Raw genomic sequence first — 11,766 nt, 5'->3', positions numbered from 1 at the left:
CCCCAAAAAAAAAAAAAAAAAAAGTACACTTTCAGAAGGCAACAGAATAGGGATAATCTTTATATAAGCATACTTTAGTATAAACTGTGGTACACCCAGACAATGGAGTATTATTCAGTGCTACAGTGAAATGAACTACCATGCCATGAAAAGACATGGAGGAAAGTTAAATAGAAGCACTAAGTAAAAGAAGTCAATCTGAAAAGGATACATTCTGTGTGATTCCAACTCTAAGACACACTGGAAAAGGCAAAAGTATGGAGCCAAAGAGAAGATCACTGGTTGCTAGGGATCAGGGGAAATTTACAGCAGTAAAAGCCTAAATTTTAAAAAAAAGTCTCAAATCAATAATCTAACTTTACACCTTAGGGAATAAAAAAGGCAGAGGTTCCAAAAGCTGGTAGCACAAAGAAAATAACAGTAGAGAAGAAACAACAGAGAAAAGCAATGAAATCAAAAGTTGGTTCTTGGAAAGATCAATAAAATTGACAAAACTTTAGGCAGACTGACAAAAAACAGAGCTCACGACTACAACAGAAATGAAAATGGGAACATTACACAAACCCTCCTTAAACTTTTACCAAAAAATGAGAAGGAAACAGTTCAAAATTCATAGCACAATACCAGCATTACCGTAACAAGAAAGCCAAAGATATCACAAGAAAATGACAAATCAATACCTCAAAATATGAATCAAAATATGACATTTAATCAATACAACATACCACATTGTTCTGGGGTAAACTGTGTCCCCATCCCCCAAACACAGAATAGTACTGAATTTGGAGATAGGCCTTTAAGGAGGCAATTAAAGCAAATCGAGGTCATTGGGTGGGCCCTAAACCAGTGTAGTGTTCTTATAAGAGGAAATTTACAAAAATAAAGATATCGGGGAGGCACACACACAGAGGAAAGATCTGAGGAGAAAGCATCATGTGGCCCTCTGCAAGCCAAGCAGAGGCCTTAGAAGAAACCAAATCTGCCAACACATGATTTCAGACTTCTGGCCTCCATACCTATGAGGGAATAAATTTCTGTTAAGATACCTCATCTGTGGTACTTTATATGATAGCTGCAGCAAATGAATAGTGATACCTCAGTATCAAAGGGGGACTGGTTCTAGGAGCCCCTGTATATCCCCAAATCTTGGGTGCTTAAGTCCCTTACAGAAATGATGTAGTAAAATCAGCCCTCTGCATCCATGGGTTTCAAAACCTGTGAATATGGAGGGCTGACTATATATTTATTGATAAAAAATCTGCATATAAGTGAATCTGCACAGTCCAAACCCATGTTGTTCAAGGGTCAACTATATAATCTTAATTCAATCAATATAATATATAATATCAACAGAATAAACAGCAAAAGTCACATGATGAACGGAACAGATGCAGAAAAAAACATAAAATGCAAACCCTTTCACAATAGAAACACTCAGCAAAGAATAAAAAGGAACTTCCTAGGGCTTCCCTGGTGGCGCAGTGTTTGAGAGTCCGCCTGCCGATGCAGGGGACACGGGTTCGTGCCCCGGTCTGGGAAGATCCCACATGCCGTGGAGTGGCTGGGCCCGTGAGTCATGGCCGCTGAGCCTGCGCGTCCGGAGCCTGTGCTCCGCAACAGGAGAGGCCGCAACAGTGAGAGGCCCGCGTACCGCCAAAAGAAAGGAACTTCCTAAACTTGATAAAGAACACCTACCAAAAGACAACAAAATCATTATACTTAATGGCAAAATACTGGATAATGTTCTCTTAAGATTAAGTGTAAGAAAATAACATTTACTCTCACCACTATTCAAAATTGTACTGGAATTTCTAGGTGGCTAGGCAAGAGAAAGTTCTAGAAATTAGACAAGAAACAAGGCATCCATACTGGAAAGGAAGAAGTAAAACTTTATTAGAAGATGACATGATCTTTTAGTTAGAAAATCTTAAGGAATCCACTAAAAAATCTATTAGAATTCATATATGAGTTCACCAAGGTTGCAGAATACAAGATCAATATACAAAACTCTATTTTATTTCTATTGAACAAAAAATCCAGGACTATACAATGGAGAAAGAATGGACTTGTATACAAGTATCGAATCACTATGTTGTCTAACAGGAACTAACACAATATTGTAGGTCAATTATATTTCAAAAATAAACCAACAACAAAAAAAAACAAAGTCACAGAAAAAGACAGCAGATTTTTGGTTACCAGAGATGGGGTGGGAGGAGCAAGAACTCATTGAAGGTGGTCAAAAGGTACAAACATTTTTAAGATAAATAAGTACTAGGGATGAAATGCACAAAATGATAAAAATAATTAAAATTGCTGTATGTTATACAAGAAAGTTGTTGAGTTTTCATCACAAGGAAAAACGTTTTTTCTATTTCTTTAATTTTGTATCTGTAAGAGATGATGAATATTCACTGAACTTCTTGTGGTAAACATTACATGGTATATGTAAGTCAAATCATTAAGCTGTACATGTTAAACTTACACAGTGCTGTATACAAATTATATCTCAATAACATGAAGAAAAAAGGAAAAAATATGCTTCTAAGGACACTATCAAGACAATGAAATCAACCCATAAGAGAAAATATTGCAAATGACACCTGATAAAGCACTTGTATCCAGATTACATAAATAACTCTTACAGCTCAGCAAGACGAATTAATCAATTAAAAAAAAGAGCAAATAATCTTTAGTCGTATGATTCAAGTCAGGACCACAATAAGCTATCACTTCTCACTTACTAGGATCAGTAGAGTAAAACAGTGAAGTACGAAAAAGTGTGATGAGGATATGGAAATCAGAATTCTCATATATCACTGGTGGAAATGTAAAATGGCACAGGTACTTTGGATAAAAATCTCAGTTCCTCAAATGATTAAACATAATTATATGATCAAGCAATTCCACTTCTTGGTGTATACCCAACAGAAATTAAAACATATATCCACTCAAAGACATGTACATGAATGCTTATAGCATCATTATTTATAACTCAAAAAATGGAAACCAAGTGTCTATCAACTGGCAAATGGATAACACAGCGGGGTACAGTCATACAATGGAATGTTTGCCCATAAAAAAATGAAATCGTATAGATGAAGGTCCATGCTATAACAGCAACAAAGGATGGAAACATGCTATGTGAAGATGCACAAAAGACCAGATTATGATTCCATTCACATGAAATGTCCAAAGCAGGGAAATCTATAGACAGAAAGTAAATTAATGGTGTTTAGGGCTTGTCAAGGGTGCATGATATACAGAGAGAGGAACGGTGGGTAATACCTAAAGAATACAGTATATTTGAGGTACAGAAATGCTCTAAAATTGATTGTGGTGACTGTTCACATAGGTGTGAATACACTAAAACACCATTGTTTTGTATAATTTAAATGGGTGAACTATATGGTATGTTAATTGTATTTCAATAAAGTTATCTTTAAAAACCTTCATAGGTATTAAAGGAGAGAGACAAATATACAAATAGAACTGGAGACTTCAATATTCCTCTCAAAAACTAATAAACAAGTAGGTAAAATATCTGTAAGGATACAGACCTATGAAGCACTGTCATTTTGACCTAATTGACAGTTAAAGAAGTATTAAGGTTTTTAGTAGAAGTGATACCATCTTAGGCCCATACCATTACCCCTGTCTTTCGCTCAACCTACCTAGTATGGTTCAGTAAATCACTTCTGTTGTCAGGGCTTTAGTTAACTAATATTGTTTACAATGGCTTGGATACAATGATGAAGACCTTTGCTGACATATTCCCAGCACACACCAGACTAGTTACCCAACTGTAAACCTTGACTTAGGGATGCACATCCTGTTTCTAAGCATGTACCCCGATACCATAGATTAACTATAAAACTGTCCTAATGGCCCCTCGATAGTGTAGAGTGCAGCTGCAAATATTTATGCACCACTGTCTGATTCAGGTCCCACCTGCTAGGCTACCCTGTAATAAACTGAACCATTAATTATATGAAGCTGTCTGTCTCATTTTTAGTTCTCAGGATGCCTTCTCAGTTCAGTGAGCACTTTTTGTTCCCTCCACCCTCCATCAAAAGCATTCCTGTCTAACAGCACTAAACATGTACTTTTCAAGCGCATATAAAATATTCAAAATATACCATATTCTAGGCCACAAAACAAACCTTAACAAAGTTTAAAAATAAAAACAATGTGTACTTTCTTGAGCTACAAAGAAATTAAATTAGATACCGGTAACAGAAAGATACCTGGAAAAATCCCAAATATTTGAGAACTAATCAAATACTTCTAAATACTCATGGATCAAAGAGAAAGTTACAAAGGAAAAATTTTATATAAATTAAATATGAAAACAGAACTTTTCACATTTGTGGGATGTAACTTAAGTAGTACATAGAGGGAAATGTATAATACTAAACGGTGTGTTAGGGAGAAAACTAAGCTTCCAATTGAGGAAAAAAGAAGAGTAAATCAGATTTAGAAAAAGGAAATGGATAAAATATTTTTTAAGTGCAGAGATGAACACTGAAAAAGGAAAACAATAAAGAAAAAAGCCAAAGCTGGTTCTTTGATAAGATGAATAAATTCATAAACCTTTAGCCTAGTTGAGTAGGAAAAAAAAAAGGCTCAAATTACCAATATCAGGGATGAAACTAGTTATAACACTACAGACTCAAATGTAGCCAGAAGATAATGGAATCTCATGAGTAACTTCTACCAAAAAATCCAGAACTTACATGAAATGAACAAATTTTTGAGACAGAAACTGCCGTAACTCACTCATGAATAGCTTACACTAAAGAAAGGAATTTAAATTGCAGGTAAGGGCTTCCCTGGTGGCACAGTGGTTAAGAATCTGCCTGCCAAGGCAGGGGACACGGATTCAAGCCCCGGTCTGGGAAGATCCCACATGCCGTCGAGCAACTAAGCCAACGTGCCACAACTACTGAGCCTGTGTGCCACAACTACTAAAGCCTGTGTGTCACAACTACTGAAGCCTGCATGCCTAGAGCCCGTGCTCTCCAACAAGGGTAGCCACCACAATGAAGCCCGCGCACTGCAAGGAAGAGCAGGCCCCACTCGCCACAACTAGAGAAAGCCTGCACACAGCAATGAAGACCCAACACAGCCATAAATAAATAAATTTTTAAAAAATAAATTGCAGGTAAAAGTATTTCCATAAATATGAAAAAAAAGAGCTCAGATGGATTTTATGGCTTTGACTGACTTCCTTCACTTTAGCAAAAATATCAGTTCTGCACAAATTCATCCAAAATGTTGAAGAGAGAATACTTCTTCAGTTCATTCTAAGTCAGCATGCCTAATTTTAAAAAATGAACTGAAAAAAAGAAAAATTCATCCTAATAGATGAAAATCCTCAACTAGAAAAAAGAGCAAACTTAACCTGACTTGTCTAAATAATTATTTCATTTACAAATATTACTCAACTCTTCCCTCCTCTCGATACTTCAAAATTCTACATGAAGTACATTTAGTTTTCCATTCTTCAAAGCACATTTTTCCAGGAATATTTACTTTGAAGACTGTGTTCTCCGAACAACGAAAGGACATTCAATTAATATATCTGCATAAACAGATAGCTAAAGTTCTTTAGCTAATACGATCATTTTCTGTAAAAGAACAGAAATATTAACTATAGAGTAAGCACACACATGAACAAGCATTTTTAAAACTGCCACTCTGAGTGTAGAGTGAGAGGTAGGTTGATGAGCGTATATAAACTTCTTAACTTTACTTTTTTCACTCCTAGTACTAAAATCTACAGTGTTTTAGACTTACGTTGTATCATTTAAGAGCAAAGTAATAAAGAAGCCCATCTAGGTGAAATTTTATCTTGGATGTTTAGAATCCAAATTATTACCACCATTGCTACCATCACAAGTAAAAATATCCTTCATCTGTTACTATTTTCTTTTACTTAATTTTTTGTTTTGGGGCCTTTTGCTCACTTGTTACCTGTATGAGCCCTAAAAGTTTGCTGTACTTGTATCAGAAACAGGCAAACAACAAATACAGAAGAAATCATCATCCAAAGTAACATTTTTCACCATTCACAACTTTTCAGAAATATTAAAGGAGAAATGGTAGGGAAAGCTACTATTTTTTTCTCCCCTCATTATTAGCCTTTGAAATCACTATCTCCTTCCAACTCATTTCATTTTTCAAAACTGGTCCTCCATGGCCACAAATAATTACAGAATGAGCAGTGGACCTTTTGCTTCCCATGCTTCAACTACATGAATTTTTCACACAAAAATAATTCATACAAAACTAACTTCAGACGAATTATTACATTTTGAGGAAAGATTATTTTTTAAAAAAGCTCTACATATTCTCTCAATGATCTTACTGTCGGCTAAGAACTACTTTAAATATGGAGCTTATGACCTGTCGCATGTCTTTGATTTGTTGGTAATGAATGAATAAAAAACCATAGGCTATATCCTAGTTATGCTGTAGAAACCAAACTTAAAAGTGCTTTTGTTCATTGTATACCGTGCTCACACAAATGTAAATATTCTCTGATCTTCTATGAAAATAAAATTCCCAAACACTTTACTTCTGGCTAAAATTACTGTTGAAACCAAAGGTCAAATAGTAAATGATATGCTAGGTAGATAATAAAATTATGCTGGCACAGCTATACTAATAGCCAGTAAATTATACTAGCCAAAAACAGTATTAGACACTTATTTCCTTAGGTTGAAAGATGCACTTAAGTCTACTTTATCTATACTTACTCTTAACAGTAATAGAATAAGCATTATTATAATAAGCAGGTAAAAATCGTAAGAGAACAAGTAATAAAAGGAGCAGAGGAAAAAAAAGTCTTAAAAAATGAAAAGCTCTTGAATGACAAATTTACAAAGGTTTATCTCACTGTCAAATATAAACCACGGCACCCAACAGCTGGAAAATACACCTTCCAAAAGAGGCATGTAATTTCATTGTTAAGGGTATAAACTGTGGACCCAGATTATTCATGTTTGACTTCCAATCCTTTATTAGCTGTGAGACTTGGGCAAATTTCTTATCTTCCTTATGCCTGTTTCTTCAATGGTAAAATAGTGATAACTGTACCCAGCTCAGTGGAACTTTGTGACAAATTACTATATATAAAATGGGACAGTGCAAAGCACAAGCAAAGCATGCAATAAATGTGTAGTAGTGGGGTTTTTTTGCAGGCACAGGTTAGATTGTAGGAATTCTTAATATGAATTTATGAAAGGACTCCAGGGGCTCTGTGAGACTACTGAAATCACACGCAAAACTTTAGACTTGAATGCAATTTTCTGGGAGATAAAACTGTTTTTGCGCTTAAATTTATGACCTATCTGCCCCAAGAGCCTAATGTTAATACTGTGTTTATGCTTTTTTAAAAATAATATACTCAATATTGGAAAATAGTTAAGCCTCCCAGGCTATGATATCTCAAATTATTACTTTTTAAACATAACTGGCTAGTGGTCAAGTCAATTCAATGTATGTGGGCTAAGAAAAACAGATTAAACACTTCCTTTGGCAAACCGCTTATTTTTATTTTTGGCAAACCTCATTTTTTTTTCAAATGCAGATTAAAATCATCAATATGTCAATTTTGATAATCAGTAACTTCTAGTGAGTATTTTAAGAAAGAAAAATACTTGCTACTTGATAGAAAACAAAAGACTAGTATTAGAATCCATGTTATAATTATATAAACTGAACAGTTAGGATAAAACATAAAATTGGTTTAAGCTTCCTATGTTTCAGTCTAAGAACACAGTAAAGCGAGGGAAAGGTTTGTGCGTGTAAATGGGCACCTATGCTCTAAAAGGACAATTTAACTTGAAGCTAAATTGTTCTAAATTTTAAAGAAAAAGCAAAATAAAATATGGCATAAAAAGGAAACCTAGTTTTGAAGGAGACTTTGTATCTTCAGGTTTTGACTGGTACAACAACCCTTCAGGCCCAGAAATACTCATAGACAAATCATGAAAAAATAAGAGAAAAACTTTATTTCAAACAGGGTCAGTGGTATGTATGTATGCTATAGAAAAGGCTGGTTGTAACAGCAGTTTCATTTCAAACCTGAATTGATGCACAAATGTAACAGTTTAATGATCAATTACTGCTAAAATATGGATTAAATCCATCAACATGCCAATTCTGACATCTGTTATAGACACAATTATTTATTTTAGTAGTAGAGGCTAATTTTTATCAGAAGAAAATGAAAACAACCTTACGGTTTCTACTAATGTAATGAACTGTATCCCCAGTATTGCTCTGAAATTATACCACTAGGCTGCTAAGAGAAATTCTAACTTCATCCAAATGTATTATTTAACTGATAATCTTCAATCATCATCTACTGTTGGCTTGATGGTTACTCCTCTTCTTATCTGACCCCAACCAATTAAACTGAAAAATGAAAATAAAAGAAATCATGAATTTTAAATCCATTTCATTAGCATTACTATAAAATGTTGATATATCTAATTTTACTACACTCTCCTCTAAATTCAAACTTGTTCCCATAACATGTTCTATTAAAAAAAAGTCTGTATGTTACCTTCTTAGATTCCTAGAACCTTACACATGGATTTTCGCCATCAGGAATGACAAGAAAAGCAAACAAGAAGTTTCTGTCACACATATGCTCATGTTTCTTTAAAAAAATATACCTATCCATTCAGAATCAGCAAACAAGCATCTCAGTTCCCCCAATGAACAATGCCAATAGACAAAACACATCAACTTAAATTAAAAACAACAAAAGAAACCCAACTCATTATCAATTCTTTTTTCCTTGAAAAATGCCTCTTTCACAGCATCTCAACAGATCATAATGGCTTTAAAGGGAAATAAGAGAAAGAAGTGAAGAACTAGAATAGGTAGTCTATAAACAGATTACTCTCAATAGCAGAGGGATCAAAGGCCCCTCTAGTCAACAACCAGACTGGATTGATACCACAACTTTACTTTCTAGAACAAAACCCACCTAAACATGGGTAAAAAATACAATTCTAAAGAATATAAATGAAGAAGAAAGTTAGCAAAAATGGGGAACTTGAAGGTTCCAGATATCTGTTCTCCTATAGAACCAAGTAATTAACATTCTGAAAAAGTAGTTTTGTGGATCTGCAGCAGCCAAGCATATGCCCAACAACAAAAAAAAGCCACACGCAAGATAGAAAAAAAATTTGTGTAATTTTGCTCACCCAGTGCAGCATAGCCAAGAGGAACCCAACCAATTCCCAGTTCCTCCCATGGGACAGAAGGGAAAGAACAGAACTTGTTTCCCAAGGTCTAGTTTGTCTGGGGGTTGCTCAAGGGACTAGTTTCTGTCTTGTCTGACTCTGAGTACCCGGAGAACTGTGGCATGGTTGCATCATCAGGTTGAAGACTCCAGAAAGCGGTAGTGTGAGACCAGGTGAGTAAAAGCTTCAGAAGGACTGCAGACTAAGGGTGCCTGGGGAACAAAGGATTATGAGCAGAGAAATACAGTAAAGTGAGGTCACAGAAGAAGCAAGGGTGAGACTTGAAGAAACTAAGACATATAAAGCAGTTGTCTACATGAAAATATTGGACAAAAGAACATAGCTCCAGGGAAGATGCACACCGAGAAAGGCCTGAGAAGACAATAAACAGTCACACTCGGTTGATTAGTGAAGATTTTTTCCTTCAGTCTTCAAAGACTATAAGAGATGGCTTCTTTTCCTTCCTTTCAAATGCCCCATTTTAAATAAAAGATCACAGGTATACAAAGATACAGGGAAACACAAACAAAGCCCCTGCAAGAGAACAAAATAAATCCCTAGATACTAAACCTAAAGATGCATAGGCCTTGGACCCACTTGAGAAGGACTATAAAACAACTGTCTTAAATACTTCCAAAGAGCTAAAGGAGAAATAGAGATCTAAAAATATAATGAAAATGATAAACAAAAAGAGAATTTAAACAAAGAAAGTTTATAAAAATAAAGAGAAAAAAAAACTAAATAAAAGTTCCGAAGCTGAAAAATGCAAGGACAATTGAAATACTCAACAGATTAATAAAACAGCAGATTGGAACAGTATCAGCAAACAGACAACAAATCTTGAAGATAGGTCATCTGAAATTATTGAGTCTGAGAAGCAAAAGAAAAAACAAAGAAAAGTAAACACCAACTGAAGTACTTATGGGACATCCAGAGAATCAACACATGCATTATGGGAGTAGCAAAAAAAGAGAGGGGCAGAGAGTTTATTTGAAGAAATAATGACTGTAATAGTTCATGAATATATATAAGAAGCTCAAAACCCTCCAACTAGGATAACCCAAAGAGAAGTGTATCAAGACACACTGTGATCTAACTGTCCAAGCCAAAGACAATGAGAGACTTTTAAAACTGCAAGAGAAAAGACAGTCAGTACATATAAGGGAACTTCCTTAAGATTATCAGTAGACTTCTTAGCAGATAACTTGCAGGCTGAAGGACAGTGGCATGATATATTCAAAGTGTTACAAGAAAAAAGCTACCAACCAAGGATACTATCTTGAAAAGCTGCTTTCAAAATGAAGAAATGAAGACTTCCACAGATAAAAGCTGAGCGATTCATTATCACTATACCTGCTTTTAAAGAAATGCTAAAATAAGTCCTTCAAAAGTTGAACTGAAAAGATAATACTCAGCAACACAAAAACCTATGAAAATATAATGCTCACTTGGTAAAGGGAAATACACAAATATAAAAACCTGTATTATTTAATTCTGGTGCACAGAATCTAAATGACACAAATGTAAGAAGTAATGATAAATACAATATGCAAATATATAATTCATTTGTCACATCAATAGCATTAAGTGCATGAATAAATATTTAAAAAGAGTAAGGTACTGTATGTAACTGAAGCTAAGCTGTTAGCAGTTTTGCATAAAATGTTTTAATGTTTAAGTTTTTATATGTAATCCAACAACAACAAATCTATAGAATATACACAAAGGAAAAATGATGGGGTGAAGTCATAAGAACATAGGAACAGGGAATTCCTGGTGGTCCAGTGGCTGAGACTCAGCACTTTCACTGCTCTGGGCCCAGATACAATCTCTGGTTGGGGAACTAAGATCCCACAAGCGAACACAAGAATGAAGCAGAGGGCTTCCCTGGTGGCGCAGCAGTACAGAGTACGCCTGCCGATGCAGGCGACATGGGTTTGTGCCCTGGTCCGGGAGGATCCCACATGCCGCGGAGCAGCTGGGCCCATGAGCCATGGCTGCTGAGCCTGCACGTCCGGAGCCTGTGCTCCGCAACGGGAGAGGCCACAGCAGTGAGAGGCCCACGTACCGCAAAAAAAAAAAAAAGAATGAAACGGAACAGAATCCCACTGGCCAATGTGGGTTATGAGCACCAAAATAAACAGCAACGGATCATAACCCACTGTAAACAATAAACAGGAAAAGAGGAATGGCAAATGTAGAGAAGCAGCACAGAGTTATGCTATCTCCAGAACAAAGCACAATTCAAGCAAGAATAATCAAGTGGCAAAGGGGTAGGCAATTTGATGAGAAGCAGGCTATTTGCAGTCTTAAGGGTTCTCATCATAGACTTCATTAGTGCAAGCATAAAAAGAGAAACTTTACAAAAGAAAAATCAGATGTCTTGACTGTATGAACAAAATTAACCTCACCATCTAGGTGCAGCCAGATATTCTGTGCCCTTGAGATTCCTGATAAAGACACAACACAAACTATATAGCATTTTGGTTTATAATAAATAACC

The 11,766-nt window shown here is 35.5% G+C and overlaps 1 protein-coding gene across 3 annotated transcripts in view; it reads right to left on the bottom strand.

The window, feature by feature from the left end:
- LOC112407142 (eukaryotic translation initiation factor 2 subunit 3-like) overlaps positions 1 to 11,766 on the bottom strand; it is a 34,941-nt gene that overhangs the window by 3,970 nt on the left and 19,205 nt on the right. For 2 of the 3 annotated variants that reach the window (XM_024756310.1, XM_024756312.1), the window contains exon 12: positions 7,996 to 8,424. The exons of the other annotated variant lie outside the window; for it this stretch is intronic. In XM_024756310.1, coding sequence (XP_024612078.1) covers positions 8,361 to 8,424 — 64 coding nt within the window. In that variant the 3' untranslated portion in view covers positions 7,996 to 8,360. Of the gene's footprint in view, positions 1 to 7,995; positions 8,425 to 11,766 lie in introns of those variants that run through there. 3 annotated transcript variants of the gene reach the window in all.

This window comes from Neophocaena asiaeorientalis, unplaced genomic scaffold (genome assembly GCF_003031525.2).
Source record: "Neophocaena asiaeorientalis asiaeorientalis breed wild unplaced genomic scaffold, Neophocaena_asiaeorientalis_V1.1 scaffold262, whole genome shotgun sequence".
Taxonomy (NCBI): Eukaryota; Metazoa; Chordata; class Mammalia; order Artiodactyla; family Phocoenidae; genus Neophocaena; species Neophocaena asiaeorientalis.
The sequence above is the reverse complement of the archived record's forward strand: the minus strand, read 5'-3'. Positions and strand labels throughout refer to the sequence as shown.